Raw genomic sequence first — 22,875 nt, forward strand, 5'->3', positions numbered from 1 at the left:
TATCTCTGCGCCTGCTGCACTAACTATGTCTGGACAGCCTAACCTGCTTCCACAGTTCAGTATTAATTATGAGTGATGATTAACATGTTATTACTAAAAGTGTAACATTTAAGTATGATCCTCTTTTTTTAAAGACTGCTTTCTAATTTTAACTGACTGTGTGAATGACTGTGAGGGTGTCTTTCTTTTAAGGAGCTTAACATTTTGTTTTTTTTTTCTAATTAATTCCTTTGCAGCAATGGGAACAAAACTGATTATTTAACTGTAGACCAGTTAGTCAGCTTTCTGAATGAAGTAAGCTCTTTATCATTCATTAACTTCTCTGTGTATTTTGCTTGCCTGTGCCCCCTCTCTGCGACTCCCCCTCTCCTCACCCTCTCCCCCTCTCGTCCCGCTCTGGGTAGAAGTTGCCCTCCGGCCCGGACTGCACTCATTGAAACTCTGTTAATGAGGCAACCACAAATATTTCACTTCCAGTTCTGCCTGCGAGAGCAACTTCAACCAGTCTCCCCTATTCTGCATTCCCGCCCTCATCCCATTCCCCGTCTTCTCCCTGCCGCGGCTTGCCTTCCCCGTGTCTGATTGGTGTTGCCATGGCAACGGGAGGGTAGAGGTTTCCGTCCTGTCGCTTCCTGCTCGGCTCATCTCGCTTCCCGCTGTCTGTTTTCTGTGGCCGTGCTTCCCTGTGTGGCTCAATTACCTGCTCAGTGCATGTGTGCTGCTTCATCACGCTTTGGTTAGATGAATTCCCGCCTGGCTTTGTGAGCGGTCAGTGGCGTTGCAATGATGGTTTGGTGCTGTTGTTTTGTTCGAGTAGAGCTGCTGTGATCCTCTCCAACACGTCCATGCTTTTGAGCAGACACCTCACCACCGCAGCCGTTAGTGTGGCTCACAGTTTCATGTGAACATCTTAGAACTTAATCTTGTTTGTCACGTCCTGTTCACACCTGAGTGCTCCCTATTCAGGACCACGATAATTCAGCAACCATTGATTTAAGGAAATGACAGTTGTTGATCTGAGCACTGTTGGTACTTTGTCCCATGTTGCATTACGTTGGTCCCTGTCCCGTGTGTCAGTGCAACATGTTTTTCATACTAGATCCAGTTTGTTTGAAAATAAGTGTAGACAATGTGTGCGTGGATCAATGTGTGCGTGTGTGCATGTGTGCTCCTCAGAATCAGCGTGACCCTCGGTTGAATGAGATCCTCTTCCCGTTCTACGACCCCAAGAGAGCCATGCAGATCATTGAGAAATACGAGAGAGACGACGAGCTGAAGAAGAAAGGTAAAAGAGAGGCGTGGAGGGGGGGACACGAGGCAGAGAGATATTTTAGGTTGCTCTGCCATCTGCCTGTGTAGCCTTGGAACTGCAGCATGTTACATGAGGTTACTGGCACTTTTCTCTGCCAATATACAGTTGTAATACTTCTCATTCCCCCTGTTCTTAAAAGTTAATGGGTAGTGCTACTCCTGAACATAAATACTCATTGATCCAAAGCATTATCAAATGGTTAAACCTCTAAAAGTTACTAAACGTCCTTCTGACAAAGTTGAATCCTCACTACAACAAAACCTACCAACATCTGATTTTCTATAGACTGGGCTTGGCATATGTTGCAGTTTTAGATTAACTGCCTGGCAGGTAGACCGTTCGAATGCTCAGAATTGAATGTCATATGTGAGTTTCTTTAATAAGTGATAAGCCTCCTGTAGCTGTTATCTCCTGTCTGGAACTGAAAAATTGTGAAAATGTCTAAACACAAGCAGTACACACAGCAGGTGATGAATCCATCAAGTGTAAACATTTAAAAGCCAGGAAATCTGATAAATAATTGCATTGACTTGTTTAAACTTTACTGAAATTCATGAATGCAAATGATTTGATTGTGTTCTGCCAGACTTATAAATCTTTTTTGGATTTATAATAATAAATGCCCTTTTCTAGGAAGTCCATTGTAACCACAGCTCCAAACATTGGTATTTACCTCAACCTTAATGACTTCTACCCCAGGTCAGATGTCCAGTGATGGGTTCTGCCGGTACCTGATGTCAGACGAAAACGCTCCAGTTTTCTTGGACCGGCTGGAGCTGTACCAGGAAATGGACCAGTCGCTGGCCCACTACTTCATCAGCTCCTCCCACAACACTTACCTGACAGGGCGACAGTTTGGAGGGAAGTCTTCAGTAGAGATGTACCGCCAGGTGCTGCTGTCTGGGTGCAGGTATGTACCATGTGTGTCATGGTCTGTTAAGATGGTGGATACATGAGAAGGTGTGTACACTCATTGTGCTAACACACACTCAGATGACACAGACAATATTTATGTAGCTAAGGTTAAGCTGTTCTCAATCCTACATGTAAAGTGTATTATAATGCTGTATATCCTGTGTGCTGTCCCTCCTGTCAGATGTGTGGAGCTGGACTGCTGGGATGGGAAAGGGGAGGATCAGGAGCCCATCATCACTCATGGCAAGGCCATGTGCACAGACATCCTGTTCAAGGTGAGAGCACACACACAAACACACACACACACAGCATGTTAGTACTGCTGTTGACTGCAACAGCTGCCTTTTTTATAGCTTATTTCATATGGTATGTCTGCCACCTTGTGTTGACAGTAGGATATTACATATGTCCCAGCTTCTCCCTTCTTCTCTTTTTCATATTTGTCTTTTTCTCACCTTTCTTGTTCCTCCTCTTCCAACAGGATGTTATTCAAGCCATCAAGGAGACAGCTTTTGTCACGTCAGATTACCCTGTTATTTTGTCCTTTGAAAACCATTGCAGGTATGTATAATCAAAGGTGTTAACGCACAATGATTTTGCCATTATTTTTTAAAAGATACATGTAATTAATGCATTCTGTGTGTGTATATCACCAGTAAACCACAGCAGTACAAGATGGCCAAGTATTGTGAGGAGACTTTTGGTGACTTCCTCCTTAGACAGCCTCTGGACAACTCCCCGGTAAATCTCCTCTTTCTGATTCACGATGTCTTTCAGAGTTTATTTAATTTAGATGACATGTCATCGATATCTAAACATGTGATTATGTCCTCTTTGGCAGATTGAGTCCGGGCGCCCCTTACCCTCGCCAAACGACCTCAAATGTAAAATCCTCATCAAAAATAAACGCTTGAAACCTGAAGTTGAGCAGAGTATGTACACAACTCAGCCTGCTGACTTAATAAATCTCTGTTCATTACACTGTGTTATTTCTGTGATTAACGATGTGTGTGTGTGTGTGTGTGTGTGTGTGTGTGTGTGTGTGTGTGTGTGTGTGTGTGTCATACAGAACAGCTAGAGGCCTTTAAGAAACACATGGAGGCAGGAGAGACCAACACCCCTGCCATCATTATGGGAGAGGAGAACGAAGAGGAAACGGATAACAGTCTACTAAATGATAGTGAGTGTGTGTGTGTGTGTGTGTGTGTGTGTGTGTGTGTGTGTGTGTGTGTGTGTGTGTGTGTGTGTGTGTGTGTGTGTGTGTGTGTGTGTGTGTGTGTGTGTGTGTGTGTGTGTGAGAGAGAGAGTCAGTATATACAACAACATGATGCCAAATCAAAGATCTTTTAAACAATTGTGTCTGAAAAGCTTTGAATTTCAAAAAGCATGATGTCATGTCCACACCATTGAAAAAAATAAAAAGCTTGGTGCTTGTTGTTCAAATAAAGACTAAATGCAAAGTAATGACAAATATTAAAGTCTGGAGAAAATCTGTGTTCCAAAAATAAATGTCTGTGTTACTGTGTTTGTACCTGCAGAGGAGAAGGTGACTGAGGAGAAGGATTTGAATTCAGAAGCTCCCAGCAGCCTGTCGGAGGCGACCAGCGATAAAGAGACCAACAGTGTTTCCCAGACTAACACGGTTAGCTCGAAAAAAGAGGAGGAACGCAGCAACAGTATCAAGAAGGTGGGTTGTCACTTTGAGCATTGATTGGCCTCTGAAATACTGAAAATAACCATTAAACTGCCATGATTGAGTAAAGCCTTACATCTCACTGGCCAGATTATTATTATTATTATTATTATTATTATTATTATTATTATTATTATTATTATTATAATTCACTCAAATGAAATGTCATCACAGTTTCCCAGAGCCCAAAGTGACATCTTCAACAGTCAAAAAAACAAAGACTCTTCATTCAATTTGACATTTTTGCTTGAAAAATAGTTGGTGATTAACTTTCTTTCAATCGACTTATCGTTGAAGGTCATTGGTTTGATAAATGCAGCATCGATACAAAACATCTTGGACTAATTCCCTGAGTACACCGCTCTGCATAACTGCCTCAAAATGTGGATATTTTAAGGTTAAATACCTGTAAACTGAAAGAAATTTGAAACATGATACATGAAGGTGAAACTGAAAATGAACTTGTTGCATCATGTAGGAAAAACAGCTCCAAATAATGTATGTACTGTATGTGCCTTTAGAATAAATAGATTGCAATGTTGAGTGTAGAAGAAGCCTCATTTCTGAAAAGCTCACAGTACTGAGACAAAATAACAAATTAGGTTGTGTGGAATGTTTTTTTTCTTAAATGACTAATGTAGCTTTTCACTTTCAAGATACACGTGTTCGGTTATTTTTGACATTTAAAATAACTGGATCCTTATGATTCAGTCATCATCATTTAAAAACTGGAGTGCTGATTTGAATACTGAGAACGTTTTATCTGTCTGTTTCCAGGTGCCTGAAGATGAAGCGACAGAGATTTCCGAAGCCACAGAAGCAACAGACGCCACAGATATCTCAGAAGCATCTGACCAAGACAATAACAAGAAGGCAGGCACACAACTGCCACTACACTGTATCTCTCTCTCACTCATACACACCTCATCACTTCTTAGTAAAAGCCAAACGTCATGTCTGGGTTAGTACATCGCTTCTGTCCAGTTGTAAGTGTGCGTGAAACATAAGTATTTGTGTATGTCTGTTTCTGTCCTGTACAGGGTGTGGAGGAGGCAGAAGACTCTGAAGAGGCTCTGATAGCTCAGTACACCTACGTAGGAGCCACTACTAACATCCACCCATATCTCTCGGCCATGGTCAACTACGCACAGCCCGTCAAGTTCCAGAGTTTTGATGTGGCAGAAGGTGAGCTTTGACTACATCCTTTTTTAATTTGTTTATACTGTGAACCTGCAAGTGTCAGTCCCAAATGATCTCAGTGTTGTAAAAGAAAAATGCTATAAACACTTTGCTTTCCCTTTTTTCTGTCTTTCAGAAAGGAACATCCACCATAACATGTCGTCTTTCAACGAGTCTGTTGGTCTGGGCTATCTGAAGACCAATGCCATCGAGTTCGTCAAGTATCCTTTGAGCTCATAGCCTAATTTGCTCTAAGATGACATGGAAACAAAAAATATAGATGATATAGATTTTGGCATATTTAAACATTAGTCGTGTTTCAGACTACTTCTCTTTTAGCTCTGTTTTATGCTTCTTAGCTGTTAAGTGCTCCACTGTGTTCACCAGCTTGACGCTAACTGCGTGCTGAGCAGGTTTTTAGAGCTTCTTCACTGAAAACAGCTGCAGCTGAAAACAAGGCTATGACAGTGATGAGAGTAGAGTTGTGGACCAAACGGTAAAACAATGGCTCCACAAAGCTGAATGGATCTGCACATTCAGGTGATAATTCTCTGTAGGTTCATCACTACGAGCGACCCACTGTCACTTGTTAAACTTTTATTGTAAAAATATCAATTACAGCTGCCTGGATGTTTTATTATGATCAGCACTACTGAGCTCTCCACTGTTCTTCACAGTGAGAATGTTCCACACGTGACTGAAAATATATACCTTTTTAATCAACTCTGAGTTTTAACTTAATAGATTGAGGTCACCTAAATGAGAGCTGAACGGCGGGTCAGAGCTGATGTTTTTCATATTTGTTTCCGCCCGGCTGTCGGAAAAGAACTGGAGGCCTCCAGAGGCCGGTGTGCCTTTGGACTGTGTGACTTGGCCTGATACACACATACACTTTGCCTCTCTCTATCTCCAGTGGGACTGCTTGACCCAAGCTGTTCACACTAAAAATAGTCCTGCAGTCTGTTGGACACACACGCGCACGAGCACTCGGATGCATACCCACACATGTGCTATGCACACATGCTCTCCCTCTTTTAAAAAAAAAAAATTCCTGAGCGTCAGTGCAGCTACAACAAGCGTCAGATGAGCCGGATCTACCCCAAAGGGGGCCGGGTGGACTCCAGTAATTACATGCCTCAGATCTTCTGGAACGCAGGCTGCCAGATGGTCTCACTCAACTTCCAGACCCCAGGTACCACAGCACACGACACGGGACCTCTGACCTCACACACGCCCATATCAAGTACCGCACATACAGTAAATACATATTAAAAGCACACATGCATACATAAATACAAGCACTCAATTAACCTTCAGATCTGCAGTGAACTTCTGACCTCACATTCATCATCGTGAAAGCTTCTTCTGCATGTGTTGTCTGGATGAACATGGACCCACTAATCAACAAACCCTCACTCACCACAGTGTTGCACATGCAAACATCAAAATATACACATTGCAAGAACAAGAAAGATATTTTGACTTAATGGAGATTCAGGCTGGGTTGAAATGTTAGTTTAAAGGGTCAGTTCATCCAAATTAAAAAGCACATTTTCTGTCTTACTGTCTTAGTGATACTTAGCAATGCTGATATATTTGATTAAACGCGTACTTGTCGAGATCAGTAGTCTGCTCTCATTTGAGTGAGTCTTTAAAGAGAACTGTTTTTTTTTTGAAGAAGTCAAAAAAATTAGAATTTTTATTTTTGTTGGAAACCATGCCGCTATTTCCAGTCACACTGTATGCTCTTTAAAAACAATGTCCAGTACATACTAGATCAGGCAAATAAAGCATTTTCACCAGATTTGTCATAAGAGTAAAACCTGCACCTCACTGGGCCAGGCACCATCTTGCACAACCACACACAGTCTGTGGAGACGTAACAAAAATTAGTTCTCAGTGGTTTGAAAGTCATTTTGCAGCATCAGGTTCTTCTACTCCGCTCAAACATTTCGTAGCATACACCTCTATGGAGTGAGGGACGCCTGTTGTAAAACAGCTGCTGCCCCATGGCCACAGGCAAGAGGGGTCGGACCATATGGCCTGCTGGGAGCGAAGCATGTGCGAGGCTGGAGGGGGTGTCACACGAGAGGTGGAGCTTCTCTGATGGAGGGAGAAATGATTAGCGGGGAGAGAGAGATGTACAAAGTCTCTCTCAGTCTTTTAGCAAAGAAACATCTCCACATAAACAGATGCAAACTGAATAGTCAAATGTTAAAGATTTAATGTGTGTGAGAAATGTGAACCTGATATGTGTGTGTCTCAGTCCCTAAACACCTCTGCGATTGTCTCTCTCAGATCTGGCCATGCAGTTGAACCAGGGGAAGTTTGAGTACAACGGCTCCTGCGGGTGAGAACAGCGCTCGCTCCCGTCCTCAGCTCATTCCCATCCCTCCCTTCTCCGCCCCTCTCCGAAGCTCATCAATTAATGCATGTCACATCTCATTAGTGTTTGCCAGCGGCGACCGGAGCTACTGTCTGCCCCGAGAGCCGATGAGTGCTTTGGGGAAGCGAGCTCATCTTGCGCCGCCTTTGAGGCTCTCTGCAGTCATCTATCTCTTCCGCTCTCCATCTCCGTCTCCGTCCCTCGGCTCTAATACTGTCCCCGAGGGCAGAGATTTTACTGCTAATGCTGGAAATCTCATATGTGGGAAGATCAGGGCTTTTGCAGACACCCATCATTACTAATGTCACTCTGCGGCGCCCCCCGTTAACACACACACACACACACACACACACACTCCCACACACCAAGCCTTACTTCCTTCTTATGTCAGATCCTTGTAGGAGTTTAATTGAAACTAAAAATGTCCTGAAAACATTATAGTCGTTTATTATTACGATTATGTATTTCATATTTTCAGCATTCATACATTAGATGCAAAAGGTTTATTAATTTTTCTTGTGTGTGTGTGTGTGTTTGTCAGGTACCTGCTGAAGCCCGACTTCATGCGGCGGTCAGACAGGATGTTTGACCCTTTCTCAGAGACGCCAGTGGACGGCGTCATCGCTGCAACCTGCAGCGTACAGGTCAGGTCATGTGTATTGCATGTGTAGGACCTGTATTATTGATGCAGATGATGCTTGATTATACTTCATACCTACTGCATTGAGATCAAACCACAGTGAATAATGTACTTCTTAAATATTAGTCCTGTGAAATCCGTAAAGTATTCACAATTATTTCCTCCTTTTTACTTAAGGTGTTCTCCGGACAGTTCCTGTCGGACAAGAAAATCGGCACGTACGTTGAAGTGGACATGTACGGACTGCCGACGGACACCATCCGGAAGGAGTTCCGCACACGTATGGTGATGAACAACGGACTGAACCCAGCCTACAACGAGGAGCCCTTCGTCTTCAGAAAGGTAGCGAGAGCTAAGGGCAGGATAAAGGGTTGTTGGGGGAGGTGAGATGACGGTAACAGTGAGGTCGGATGCTACCTGCATGGTGATGAAAGCTGTGATATTTGAACAGTCGGAGGAAGAGGAAAGGGAGAGGAGGACAGTCATGATGTGGGATGGAAGGAAAGGTCTCATTGGTAATTGAAGCCACTGGTTCTGTCCTTATGGCACGGAAAGAGACAGGGCAGGATGGAGGGGAGGACAATGGGAAAAAAGGCAATCGTAAGGTGGCAGTACAAGCAAGAGTAAAGAGAGAGGAGGGAAAGGAAAAGTAACGACGATGAGATGGCGGTTAAAAATATGGAGACTGTTCAACAAAGAGGAAATAAACTGAATGATTTGGGAGAGAGAGAAGAATGACAAACCAAAACAGAGAGTGGGAGAAGAGGAGGAGGAACAAGGCAGCGAGTTCGCCTGTGCTTTGTTTGCAGAGAGAAAGAAAAGGGCAGAAAGAAGAAAAGAACAAATAAACAATTAGTGACGGAGGAAGAGAATGAAGAGGAGAGATTGGTGATATAGAGAGAGAAAGGAAGAGGGAAGTGTGTGTAATAGTGCTGCTCTCAGCAGAATGAGGAGTCTCTCAGCCATGACTGTGACTCCAGCTTCCTAACACACACCATCAATCACAGCCTGCCGCAGTGCTGCTCTGCTCACACACACACGCGCACACACTCACACACAAACTTACACAGTGCTATCAAAGAGGGGCATCACAAGCAGAGCTGCTGGCAAGACTCGTTTCTCACATCTACACACACGTACTCAAATGCACACACAGACACAAATACCCTCAAAAGCTGCCACACCTTTTGCATGCATGCATACACAGCACTGTCAAGATGACTCAGAGCGCACAATACACACCAGCAGCACTCGCATACAGTAAATCAGCGAGGCTACGTTTGCATACACACACACACACACACACACACACACACACAAGCGGGCGCCTCCGCCCATTCATCTCTAGTGAGTATTCTTCGGCCTTATCTCTTACCTTCCCCTTCGTCTAGGTATTAATCATCCTCCTCTCTCCGTTCACTTATCTCCACACACACAAGGCCAGTTAAGACTCTCACTCTCTCCTTTTTTCCGAGGTGTGCACACATAAGCTCATCCACAGACACAACTTACACACACACACACACATACATACATACATACATATATACAAGACACACTCCATTCCCTGGATGCGCACTAGCTGTGGAGATGGCCTTGTCAGTAGGAAGATACGCTGTGTGTTGCTGTGCTATCATGCCTTTTTCCTGTATCACACTGTGTCCGTCCCCTGATAGCGTCCCCTGCAGTTTCATCATTGACCTTCCTCCCTTAATGACGCCGTTTCTGCTTCTGCTTAAAAAAAAATGGACCATTTTACTGCAATGACTGAAAGAGTTTGTGATTTACCTACTTTTACACCAGAATGAGTTAAGCAGACTTCTCACAGTTGCACAGGGCTGATGCCTCTCCTAACTTTTATTGTCTTCGTCACTTTTTGTCCTCACACCCCCTTTGCCTCCCCTGTTCCTCAACCCATCCCATTTTCCTTTTTTTTCTGGCTCCTTCTCTCTCCCACCCTCCATTTCCTTTCGTCCCTCCCTCCTAGGTGATCCTACCGGATCTGGCAGTGCTGCGCATTGCCGTGTACGACGACAACAACAAGCTGATTGGCCAACGCATCCTGCCTCTGGACGGCCTGCAGGCTGGCTACCGCCACATCTCGCTGAGGAACGAGGGCAACAAGCCCCTGTCGTTGCCAACCATCTTCTGCCAAATCATCCTCAAGACCTACGTGCCGGACGGCTTCGGAGGTGAGGGGAACAGGAACACACACACATACATACATAAAACAAAATACTTAGTTTTGTAATTATTGTATGTGCTTTGATGTATAAATGCAGAATTACAAGTTAGTTTCATACTGACATACTTTTTTTTTACTGCTCAGTTTATTTGTAGCTGATAGTAAAGTTGTTTCTGTAGCCTGCAGGGAGGAGAGAAAAAAGGAAGGCTCCCGCTCACTTACACTCTGCCTCGGGTTGGTTTGAACATTCAGAGTAATGGCATGGCGCAAATGATGATGACAGTGAATCTGCAGTAATAGACAGTTTAGAAGAGGCAGAAGCATACAAATGAGCAGGACAATTGGAGACGTCATTAAATAAAGCCAAGGGGCTTCGCGCAGAGGAACCATTACTGTAACCATTAACTTTATCCTATAAGATCTGCTGCCAGAATCACTTCCCTACCAGACACACAGCACTGTACTACGAGCTCAAAAATAAAATCCTCTCCTGAGCAAACAGTGCTATTTTCACAAGAAGTAAGATCACACCCCAGTCTGCACTAGTGTCCGACAAAACATGTCAACAAGTCACTAAATTTAAGTTAACAAGTAACATTTATCTAAAACAATATTCAACGTAACATAAAAGTTTAGGATGGTTAACATGTGATTTAAATGTGTACATTTTAAATATTACATTAATTGGCTTGAATTTCTGGAGCCAACAGGCGCAGAAAAGCCATGTTCATCTGTAGTCCACTAATCACGTATATCCATTGTCAGCATATTGAGGCAGAAGTTAATCATGCAAAAGGAGGATAGCTTTTGTAATCTGTGGGGGCAGAACGAGATTTAATCCAACTTTGTTTAATGCCTTTCCTACTGCGAAATATCATTTTGGTTTCCCTGTGTGATCCTGACAAATTCTTTTGTGTGTTTCAGCAATCGTGGATGCGCTGTCGGACCCAAAGAAGTTCTTGACCATTGCAGAAAAGAGAGCTGACCAGATGAAGGCGCTGGGGATTGACACGGTACACATGACAACAAACACACACACCCGAAGCTTCAGTTTGAGTTTGAAGAATTGTACCTGATTAACAACCAGCATTAACTCACTCTGTACAATAAAACCATCGTCCCTTCTCAGCTTAATGAATCGCTTCCCTCTCACAGAACGACATAGCGGACGTTCCCAGTGGAAGCTCAAAGAACGACAAGAAGGGAAAGGGTAAAGGAGACACTGTGAAGGCCAATGTGACACCGCAGGCCAGCTCGGACATGGCTCAGACCTCCAATGCCGCCCAAAATAACACAGCAGAAACCAAGAAGGGTATACACTGACTTAAAATATCCCCATTTAAGCACATTTACACCATGTGGACACAGTTAAACCTCACTTCTCTCTGCCGTTTCAGATACTGCACTTGTGCCTAATGTCAGCATTGAAGACTTAAAACAAATGAAGGTTAGTAACCTCCTTCCTGACTCTGAGCACACTAACAAGGCTCCTACAGCTCAGTCTGTAAGACATATTCAATGTTGAACACCAAGTTAATAATAGGATAGTGTTATAGCTACTGAATAATACAGTAAGGTAGTAGTACATAGTTAAAACAGCTACATAGCTACATTTACAGTGTATTTACAGTTTCGTAGATACTTTTTGCTTTCTCTTGGTAAAACTTAATGACTAGTCACCATTCTGTACCAATAATGATCTCATAATAACTTTGTTAAATACCTCATAGGCATTGCTACTGTACCTTGCTATTATGGTGCCCTATTCTCAGTGTTTTAAGGCTTTTTAACACGACCTGCACAAATTAACCAAACACAATTCTCTCCTCCTGCAGACGTACCTTAAACTGATTAAAAAGCAGCAGAAGGAGCTCACCACTTTAAAGAAGAAACACTCAAAGGTGGGTGATTGTTTTAGTGCCGACCTGTCTGCTGCTAATGCAAAGAGCCTGCTGCTTATTCTGGACAGTCATTGATGCTCAGAGGGGACAGAAACGCAGCGAGGGGGGCGGCCTCCATCTTTCATGTGCCACTGACCACTGCTTCATCGCTGTATCACACACACACACACACACACACACACACACACACACACACACACACACACACAATCTGTTTCGTAAGAAATTAGACTTGCTAAAGTTGCTTACCATAGAAACCATGGAAGCTGCTGGCTCATTCACGGTGGCTGATTCATTATCACAGTATTCAGTCCTATTGCATAACATGTATAATAGTACCATCCAGACCCATCTGTTGAGAGAATAAAGGCTGCTGGCTCATTACTGGATGTAGACAGCAACAACATATGAATGTTTTTAACATAATTATCATCACAGTTTCGTATCACAGCTGCATGTTTTGCTACGATTTCACAATTAGGCTTAATTCTTATATCTGCTCGTGGTGGAGCGGTGATACATTTCAAACTGCACTTTCACAGCATAAACAAATACTTAACGTTTCCCTTTTTTCAGGATCAAAATACAATGCAGAAAGCCCACTGCACCCAGGTGGACAAGTTGGTGTCTCAGCATGATAAGGAGAAGACAACCCTGGAGAAACTACTAGAGAAAGCCATCAAGAAGCGAGGGTAAGTAGCATGAAGAAACCTCTCCGTTAAATCTTCATAATAAAAGTAATAATTCAATGTCAAATAAAACAATATGCATGTGGTTTCCTCACAGGGAAAACAACTGCCAAGAGCTCAAGAAGGAGACGGAGGATAAAATCCAAACACTGGCTGCTGATCACAAAGTCAAGGTAACACAAAACTTCTAACTGCACAACCTGCATCCTTTCCACAAAGCTGTTAGCCCGTGAGGATGACAAGTGCCTCTGCTGTGTGCCTGCGACGTGTGTGTAGGTAAAGGACATCACGGCAGCGCACACTAAAGAGTGGTCAGAGCTGATCAGTAGTCACAGCAGCGAGGAGCAGGAGATGAAGGACAGCCACGTCACACAGCAGTGCGAACACCTCAAGAAACTCCTGACTACTGTCCAGGAGCAGCAGACCATGCAGCTCAAACTCATCCACGAACGGTGAGGGGCAACGAAGAGTTATTTTTCTTATCGATTTATCTGCCGATTATTTGATTTTAAAATGTCAAAAATTGTGAAAAATGCCGAACACAATCCATCCAGATTGTTTCTTCTGTCCAACCAAAAGTCCAAAACCCCCAAATCTCATACATGCCATAGAAAAGCAGCAATAATAATCGATTAACCAACTAATTGTTGCAGCAGTTGTGCATATACACCTGGTTGGACAGCAAACATGCGTGAACTGCTACACTGAGCCTCCAGTCGCCTAACTGTCTATTACTCACAGTACATGTGACACAGTACTTGTACCACCATTTTAGGCAGAGCAAAGAGATGCGCGCCAACCAGGCCAAGATGTCCATGGAAAACAGTAAAGCCATCAGCCAGGACAAGACCATTAAAAACAAAGCCGAGAGAGAGAGGTGGGTCACACGTGCACAGCGTACGTGTTAGTAAGTTGACATAGCTGTTTAATTGTTGTGTTGTTACTGTTCTGGCCCAGTTGTCACACCACGGTCCTGCTCTGTTTTTGCTGTTTAGGAGAGTGCGAGAGTTAAACAGCAGCAACACCAAGAAGTTCCTGGATGAGAGGAAGAGGGTAAATATTTACTGTTCACTCTCTCCCATTTTACTGCACAACACTAATCTGTGAATACCATACATATTTGGACGTCCATTGCTGCTACAGGAATTAATTTTAAGGTATTAAGGTTCCTAAGAAAAAATATGTCACTCGTGTAAATAAAACATTTCCAGTGTGACAGAAAAGACCTTTTAGTAAAATCTTTGTTGTTAAGAAAGCAAAGCATGTCTGTGTGTTTGGTATCAATATAAAAAACACTCGTCTGGGCTTTTTAAATTGATGTTTTGCAGTCAACTCTATGAGCCACAACCTGTCCTGTGGTGTACAGGCGCTTTCATCTAATGTTACTATGAGTCATGGCTTGAGAGTAAAATTGATAGAGGGTACTACTTATTCACTGTATTTAACAGTAAGTGAATGGCCATAAGGTATCATTGTTGTCCCTGTGTGTCTGCAGCTGGCCATGAAGCATCAGAAGGAGATGGAGCAGCTAGAGAAAAACCAGAGAGAACAGTTGGAGAAACTGGAGAAGTTCAATGAGCAGGTACAGCGCTGAAGAAAAGAAAATGAACCTCACAGCAAGAATATTCACTGCTAATATACTGTTGAGAAGAAAGTACTAAATGTAGCTGGCATGCACGCCATCAAACTTGCCATTAGCAGACTGTTGTTCTCCATCTCAAGTGCTACAACATTTATTACACAAACTTCCTGCATAAAGCAGAGCACTTCTCAGTTTATGCTCCTCTGTGCTCCGCCAGCTTTTTAAGTGTAAATGAAACTCAAAGCCGGGGACTGGAGCAGTTCTCCGGCTGATTTGTTCCCCAGATAATGGCTGCAGTTTGTATCATTTGTGCTGTAAACTGTAATTAGTTTTGCAGGAAGTGTTCCACATTGCTGGCATCAGATTGCCTCGAGAGACTTAAGACAAACAGCAATGCTGGTCTCAAGGAATAAACACCAAGTCCATATTAAAGAGTCTCAGCTCTCCTGTTGCACAACGTTTCTTCATGCAGTAACAACATGACTGACTGGACTGTATCTCTCTGCGTGTACATGTCGCCCATCTGTCTGTTTTATTTTGCCATCCTGCCACACTCAGTAACCTGTACATGTCTTACATGTATGCACATATTCATTTATTTTTAATATGATTTGCTTCTTCCGGCACAGCTTTTGAAATCACACCATGCAAACAAACAGGTTCAAGGTAGGCATCTCCATCTCACTCAACTCTTACCTTTTCATACCACTTTTCTGTCAGTGATCACGGTTCCTTCCATCCTTTTCCCTCCCACCACTCAGCCGTGTTACTCATTTATTTGTCGCAGAGGTTTTCTGCTGAGCCTGTTAAAATCTGCATCTCCCTGCCACTTAAATGATGACTGCTATAATGAGCAGTCTCGAGGTGAATCACCACCGAGTAAAGCAGGGGAGTAGCACACGACAGACCCCTCTCTGAATAGATTGTGAGATTAAAGAAAAGAAAGAAAGTGATTCATTTTTCTTTGTACTGTGAAATCCCATTCCCACATTTGTAGTGTGCAGCTCTCGGGGTGTCAGCAGTGCCAAATAGCAGCTTGAGTCATTTATCACCATGACTCACCAGCTATTACTAAGCAAAAAACAGCCAGCTCCCAACCTACCCCACTGTGCTTTCACTCCAGCTCATAATCATCTGCTTTCATAGTATGTGACATTGTCCCACTGCAGACATTTTGTGGCAACCGTTACACGTCACTCCTACTGAGCATGTGGCTCGTGTTACCTGAGAGGAAATGCCCTCGACATCACTGGAGGAGAAACACACTTGTGTGTTATAACTCAGCATCAGACGTGCTCATTTCTAAAATTGGTAACAAAAAACAAAAAGGTGGATCCTCTGCAACCGTGTGTTCAGATCCTTTACTGAAAGTACCAATATTTACTTATACCATTTACAGCAATGTAAAATTACTGCATTACAAGTAAAAGTCCTGCATGAAACAAGTTGTCAGTTTTTGAACCTTTTCTCTAATCTTTGATTTTGGTGAGTTATTGGATGTTTTGATGAGAGAACTTTAGGAGGGAAAAACTCAGTGTAGTCTGACTCAGACTACACGCTGCTTTTTGTAAGACGTCTTGGAAACCTGTGGTTAAGTCTTTAACGATGTGTTGTATTTTAAAAGCTAGTTATATTATCAATTGTGCAAAACCTTGATGTTATAAGTAACTAGTAACTAAAGCCGTCAAATAAACGTGGGATAGTAGAAAGTACAATACTTCCCCTCTAAAATGTAGTGGAGTAGATTAATAAAATAGCATACAATGGAAATACTCCCCAATAAGTCCCCAAATGTGTACCTATATACAGCACTTGAGTAAATGTACTTAGTTACTTTCCATCCCTGTACACATGTGCATTAAGTGTGAGGTTGTGGTTGTGTGTCTGTGTGTTTGACTGTGTTTTCTGCCTCCTCCCAGGCCAAGGACATGCAGCAGATGGTGAAGTTGGAGGAGGAGATGGACCGCAGACCTGCCACGGTGGTGTGAGCGACTGAGACCGAGACACAAGCACACACACACATACACACACACACACACACACACACACACACACACACACGTATACACACGCACACACACATGCAGGTGCAGAAAACACTCCACTGCGGATAGCCCTCCACGAACCCTGCCCACATCACTGTCTCTGTACTTTTGTCATGTTCACACACACAAACACACAGTAGCCCTCCCACACTCTTACCCCCCCGCCCGCCAGCTAACTTTACACCACTGAGCCACTGGCGCTTCTCACTGATCGACAGGGAGTTTAACCACTTACGGAGAGAGGTAATGTTACCACGGAGACGAAGCAACAGAGTCAGACACACCCCTTCCTCCACCGTATGTAGTTTTCTATCACTACATCCTACGGGCAACACAAGCTGCAGCTATTAGTGGACACACACACAGACACACACACAGCACATGCACAAACACCCACGGGAAGTGGACATCCGTTCCCCCTTTTGACTTGTTCGTTTCGTTTCTTTCTTTTTTTTTTTAAATCGGTACCAGATTAAACTCTCCAGAGACGGCGTGGAAGAGGGGGAGGAGAAATATGTGTAAGATTTAATGTCAATTCAGCACAAAATGAATAAACTTTGTGAAATACACTGTATGCTACACACCAGTCCTGTCCTGAGCACTTTGTATGTGATAGGCCATCATAACAAATGTGGAAAATGTAGCAGTGCACTACTGTAGGTTTTCTGTATTTCAGTAAGAATGTATTTAAAAAAAAGAAATCACTGTATGAAGGAGTGGCAAAACCTCCCTGTGTCAACTATCCAACAATGCAAGATGTTTGACTTCACAAAGATGTTACTGACTTTTTTCCTTGTTCAGCCATGTTACAGCCCACTTATTATCTCGCTGAGTCAGAAAACTATAAAGGGATCACGACGGATTGACGTTCACTTTGATAGTTATGGCAGATTTTGTTTTAATCACCAGGAAATACCCGAGAGAGCTGCTGCTGCCGCTTTAACTTGAAAATAACATTTATTTTCAAGTAAAAGTAAAGTGCAGTGAATGATCACAAGTTTACGCCTGAAAAAACTCACATTTTACATTCCTAATGTTGGGCTCAAGATCATGTATACTATGCAAAAAATAAATAAAGATAAACAACACATGATTCGCTCAAAGATCGAGATGTACAACACACAAAAAATCAACGAAAATGATAAGAAAACAAAAGAAGTTTGGGTAAAATACTTCACAGTACCCAGAATGTGGTTGTTTTTTTTGATGTAGTGATAAAAATGATGCATTCCCTACAAACCAAGGCAAAGACACGAGTAGTTAATTGAAAGTACGATGAAATAATAAAGCGGGCACGTACCGATAAGTAAAAGGTTAAGCAGGATTAAAATGAGTCTTTGCATTAAGGAGTTTTGTACTTTGTACTCTTGTGAAAAATCGTGCCAAATTTTAATACAGCGGCAGCATTTTAATTCTGCTGTAATACTTTTGCTTTAATTGGCCGGCCACTTCACTATCAGAGAGGAACTTTGTCAGACACGAGTCGAAGCCGGCTCGTCTCGTCAGTTTGCCGCTCATTAAGGCGTTGTTGAAGTGGAGTGCTCCCTTAATAGCTTCTTGACTGCAACCTCAGCTTGTAATCCTCATCATTCCCCCTCGCTGGCCTTTCGGTCGGACTGAATAATTACAGCAGATTTGTAACAAAGCCTGTGACATGGCTGCCACACACATTATCCACACCGGGGGGATTTCAGACGAGGGTCGGCGTCCCAAAACAGGTTTCCCTCTAAACGTTACTGTCCGTGAGACCAACAGAGGGGTCGAGGAGGCACTACTGAACACAGCTCCGGTGACACTGCTGGACAAAAAAAGGACCACTGCAGAGAAAGAAATGTGACTTGAAAATACTATTATTAAGTAATCCTGTGGGTACTGTAGTATTTGTGCACATGTGATCATGCCAGGCGTTCACACTTGCACGGCATACCATGAAAAAAAAACACAAAAAAAACGACCAAAATGGTAAAAAAATCATAATAATATGATATGAAAACACACAAAAACACGGGGATGAAAGCACCTCTAGATGTTTTGGCCTTTTTAAAAGATTTTTTTTCTTTTCCATTGTTTTATTCTGCTGTAAACACACGTTAAAGGGTAGACGGGATGTTTTTTGTATATACTGGAATGTATGTAGTTTAATTTTACTTTTCTGACTAATTGTCCTCCTCTGTCACACAAGGGCTCAGGGGATTAGAGTGGGTCTGTTGGATGTTGGGGGAAAAAAGACATTTATCAACCACTGGGGTTTTTTTCTCGTTCGTTCTCTTTCGTTTCTGTTTTTCCGGTCTGCCCTTTACTGCACCACACGACACAGTATAAAGCTCTCACCACATATCTAGTGCAGAGATAAACGAGTAAAAAAAAAGTGCTTTTAAATTTTATTCCATCGCTTTCAAATGTGCCACTCAGTGTCTGTTAGGAAGTTAAAATTATTTTATGAATGATAAAATGCCAAATTAAGGGGTTATTTATATGAAGATATATATATAAATAAATAAATATATATATTATATATATTAGATATAATGTGTAGTTTAAGATTATTATGTTTGTTAGAGGCTTTTTTGCACTAGTTGAATGTTTCTGTTGTGTGACTTCATGTAACCTCGGGCTCTAGTTTGTCAAGGAAAAAAAAAAAAAGGCAGATTATTTTTGCAGAGCAACGTCACCGATTTGATTTCCTCAGTTTCTACTGTATCTCCTCTTTGTTTTCTATTTGAACTGTAGCTTGTCGACGAAACCATTCTGTGCGTGTTTTTGTATTTATATTGTATTGTTGAACTTAAAGCAATGAAAATACTGTTGTTATCCAGCTCCTTTAATACTGTTTTATAGTATGTGTACCAATAAATCCAGGTGTAAAATGGGACCGAAGCATGTGGCTCATTTGTGTTTTTGATCATGATCCTCTTCTTTCACTTCTCTGACCAATAATGGACTTTTTGGGGGGCCAATACCGATATTGGGGAGAAAAAGCGTCATCTATATATCGACCGATATTTAATGTGGTTATCAAACACTTGTGATGGAGGCAGGATATTTAACAGTTTGACTTTATTCTCCAAAATGACATCAGAGAGAAAAACACTGGGAATTATAATTAATAATTCTACATTACTCTGAGCATCTTTTTTTTTTTGCATTATGTTCTGTTTGAATAAAGTTTTCATATCAATACATGATCTGTCGGGCTCAAATGATTTGGCCAGTGTTTTGGGGCAGCAGGAGTATTTATATAAAGCTTCATGTGACAGAGCACCCCAAACTCAAAAGTACATATGTTTCCCCTCACCTGGAGAGAGATTAATCAATGTATTACGGTGTGAGCAGTTTTCTTTCTATTTTATTGTAACTACAAGTCAGCAGAGATGGGTGCCATCAATGTTTACGTGCAGCTCTGTCACAAGCATGAGTCTCTCATCCATTAGTAGATGCAGGTTTCTTTCTGCATGGTGACAAAATTAAGTCTGGTATAAAAAATCAGTTCACAACAAAGTCTGTGGATCATGATTTCTGGAAAGACACGTCACAGACGTCAAATTTGAGACACACACAAGATCTCTTTGGTCAATATCTCCAAAACTTGGCAACTCCCACCAAAACAATCCAGATGTTTAAACAGCACCACAGGTAGGAGGGACATGCATTTTTTGATTTTGTGGTGAACTGCCCCTTTAACCACACCACAGATGATTTGATCTTTGACTCATTAAAACGTTATTTCAGATCTGACCACAGGAAAGGTCTCGCGGGGTCACACTGTCTGCAGGCCATACATTTATTGTTATCAACGGGATTGCGCAGCGCGCGCGTGCACACAGCAGCCCCGCACTTAATTCCCCACACAATGGCCCCCGCAGTCTAATCACAATCAACAAGTGCGGGATGAATTCATATCCATGATGCGCTCTTGATACGCAGGCGGCTCCGGCGCTGCAGCTCTAATTGTTATTATGAGAGATGCATTTCCATCAGAAAGGAGGACAAAGCGCGCGTGTTATGTTTGCGTTGCCCGGCAACTCGGCGGCTTCCCCCTTCACTATAAAACAGAGCTGATGGGTTTGTTTTGTCAGCATCCGTCTGGAGGAGAGCGTCCAGACCCGCTCCATCCTGTGGAGAGGATGACAGCTCCCTGATGAGTGTTTGACCCACTTCAGAGTCATGCTCAAGGCTCAGGCGAAGTCCAGCGGGCGAACAGGCACCAAGATCCTCCTGGAGGCGATGTCCAAGGATAAAGTCCACCTGGCCAGGTTCGTTCTGGACGCGCTGGATGGAGAAATCGTGGACTCGAGAACAGAGGGCGCACAGACCCCCCTCATCTCTTCAATCCTGCTGCCCGACAGCCGCACTCGGTGTAAGTTTGTGGAGCTTCTGCTGCAGAGAGGGGCCAACGTGAACTGCCAGGACGGCGACGGGCGCACGGCGCTCAGCTACGCCTGCGAGAGAGGCTACCTGGATGTGGTGAAGATCCTGGTCCGAAACGGCGCGGACCCGGAGATCGTGGACGCCTGGGGGAACACCGCGCTGATGTACGCCGCAGTGGAAGGTCACTCGCCTGTGGTTGAGTTTCTGGTGAGAGCTTTCAAGAGGCTGGGTCTCCAGATACACAGGCAGAATAAAGTTGGCAACTCTGCGGTGGAGGTGGCGAAGTTTCTGGGCCACACGAAGTGCATCTTTGCGCTCACCAACAACTCCAAGAAGGGCCGCGAGGCTGAGGGAGGCGCGCAGCGACGACTTCATCTGGGATGCGGTGATGAAGGTGAAGTTGGACATTTAGTGAGCAAACTTGAGTCGTGTCATCATGCAGATTGCCAGCTAGTTCAAAACTGCACTTGGAGACTGAGGCCGCGGATGAAGCCAAGTCGGCTGCCGTCGATGGGCTCTATAGATGAGTTTGACAGAGAGAATGACGGCTGCTCTTCACCTACACAGGAGCTCGTCTTCTCCGGAGTCCTGACCCCTAAACCCCCTCCGCGGTTTCCCGACCATTCTCCCAACTCTAAGCATCCTAAACCCGGGGAAAGGCTGAGCATCTCTGATGATCACCTCCCCCCTCTTATACAGAGCTGTGAGCCTCAAAAATCTATTTTCCTCTCACCCAGACCCAGCAGACCCAAACCCAGCGCGCCCTCTGCCCTGGGCATCCTTCTGACTCCCATTCACGCCAACAAAAGTGAGAATAACCCAGAGGCAGAAAAATCAAAAATGCCAGACTTCGGTGTGCGCAGATTTCACGACAGCTACTATCAGAAAAGATGTAGCCTGCCGACCAGCATCCTCAGCCCCACTCCTCCGGAGCGCACACTGGTGCCTTTGCGTAAATCCAGAACCGTGAAGAGGCGCGAAGCGTCTCCCCGCAAGGCTGATCCTCTTCAGGTTACAGCGCCAGCTGCAGCTACTTCACCCACGACCTTCTCGGTGCTGAGCAACAAACTCCTGCGTCGATTCACCTCCCCGGAGTTCAAAAAGGACGTGAAAGAGTTGGAGGAGGCTCCTGTGTCGACTTCAGGGCGGATGCCGCGATCTGAAACTTTTCCTCAGAGCGTCAAACATCCCCAGGTGGGCAGCAAAGCCAGCATCGACAGCATCAGCTCCGTCAAGTGCGAGTTTGACTTCCAGTTCAAAAAGACAAACTTTTAAAAAACTCCAGTGCGTCATGCGTAAAGGGAGTTTATAACTACCTACTTATCTTAAAAATACCACGTTACTTTTAGACCTAGTTACATCACAGATCATCTGTTACTGACTCTTTTCTACATCCCGCTCCAACGTGTATCTTGAGATCTTTCAATACTTTTTCCTGCGAGTGATCAGCGCATCCAACAGCGTCGACGTCTAATGTCCTATACTAGAGCCGCTCTGCAAAACTTTCTCCTATTTGACATCCGGACGTTATAAACTGAAGGACAGAGGCAGTAAAAACGAGCCTAAAGCCTTTAAATATTACCAAATAACCCAAAAAAATCAGCAGCAATTCAAAGAACTCTGCGTAAACTACGTGCGTAAACGTCAGCACCTGCCCAGTTGGATGCAGCTCCAGAGTGAGACGCAGTGTCTAACTTTCAGTGTGAGTGGTTGCTCCTGTGTTCAGCTGCTTTTGCCACTCCTTTTGGGGGCGGGCGGGGGTTGTACTGAAGGTGAAAGGGGGATGTGCAATCATTTATAAATAAATGAACACTCAGCATTTACTTGTGTGTGCCACAGCCTTTCATCAATCTCTGTATCTTTCACTAAATGTTCTCTTACCGACTCTAAAAGCTGATAACAGTGAATAAAATCTCACTCTGTGACATGAACACGGTGTCCTGTGTTGGATGAGTGTGTGATCACGATTCTCAAAAAAAG

At 43.5% G+C, this 22,875-nt stretch overlaps 2 protein-coding genes across 3 annotated transcripts in view; both read left to right on the forward strand.

The window, feature by feature from the left end:
• Window positions 1–19,399, forward strand: part of plcb4b (phospholipase C, beta 4b) — a 69,024-nt gene extending 49,625 nt beyond the window's left edge. The window contains exons 12-40 of one of the 2 annotated variants that reach the window (XM_084377611.1): window positions 237–294; window positions 1,177–1,285; window positions 2,012–2,222; window positions 2,409–2,502; window positions 2,709–2,788; window positions 2,884–2,968; window positions 3,069–3,159; window positions 3,297–3,407; window positions 3,766–3,914; window positions 4,698–4,793; window positions 4,961–5,105; window positions 5,236–5,320; window positions 6,167–6,291; window positions 7,398–7,449; window positions 8,027–8,129; window positions 8,303–8,467; window positions 10,113–10,317; window positions 11,235–11,323; window positions 11,466–11,622; window positions 11,708–11,757; window positions 12,146–12,211; window positions 12,788–12,903; window positions 12,998–13,073; window positions 13,177–13,352; window positions 13,676–13,777; window positions 13,896–13,953; window positions 14,396–14,482; window positions 15,112–15,148; window positions 16,402–19,399. In XM_084377611.1, coding sequence (XP_084233737.1) covers window positions 237–294; window positions 1,177–1,285; window positions 2,012–2,222; window positions 2,409–2,502; window positions 2,709–2,788; window positions 2,884–2,968; window positions 3,069–3,159; window positions 3,297–3,407; window positions 3,766–3,914; window positions 4,698–4,793; window positions 4,961–5,105; window positions 5,236–5,320; window positions 6,167–6,291; window positions 7,398–7,449; window positions 8,027–8,129; window positions 8,303–8,467; window positions 10,113–10,317; window positions 11,235–11,323; window positions 11,466–11,622; window positions 11,708–11,757; window positions 12,146–12,211; window positions 12,788–12,903; window positions 12,998–13,073; window positions 13,177–13,352; window positions 13,676–13,777; window positions 13,896–13,953; window positions 14,396–14,482; window positions 15,112–15,148; window positions 16,402–16,478 — 3,055 coding nt within the window. In that variant the 3' untranslated portion in view covers window positions 16,479–19,399. The remainder of the gene's footprint in view (window positions 1–236; window positions 295–1,176; window positions 1,286–2,011; window positions 2,223–2,408; window positions 2,503–2,708; window positions 2,789–2,883; window positions 2,969–3,068; window positions 3,160–3,296; window positions 3,408–3,765; window positions 3,915–4,697; window positions 4,794–4,960; window positions 5,106–5,235; window positions 5,321–6,166; window positions 6,292–7,397; window positions 7,450–8,026; window positions 8,130–8,302; window positions 8,468–10,112; window positions 10,318–11,234; window positions 11,324–11,465; window positions 11,623–11,707; window positions 11,758–12,145; window positions 12,212–12,787; window positions 12,904–12,997; window positions 13,074–13,176; window positions 13,353–13,675; window positions 13,778–13,895; window positions 13,954–14,395; window positions 14,483–15,111; window positions 15,149–16,401) is intronic. The other variant, XM_084377612.1, reaches the window with a different exon arrangement.
• Window positions 19,400–20,570: 1,171 nt separating this feature from the next.
• Window positions 20,571–22,765, forward strand: LOC311271418 (uncharacterized protein). The gene has a single exon (XM_084377062.1). It carries the CDS (start codon window positions 20,692–20,694, stop codon window positions 22,168–22,170), a length of 1,479 nt encoding a protein of 492 aa, XP_084233188.1. The 5' UTR covers window positions 20,571–20,691; the 3' UTR covers window positions 22,171–22,765.
• The last annotated feature ends 110 nt before the right edge of the window (window positions 22,766–22,875 follow it).

Source organism: Pagrus pagrus, assembly GCF_965226575.1.
Source record: "Pagrus pagrus genome assembly, chromosome: 16".
Classification (NCBI taxonomy): Eukaryota; Metazoa; Chordata; class Actinopteri; order Spariformes; family Sparidae; genus Pagrus; species Pagrus pagrus.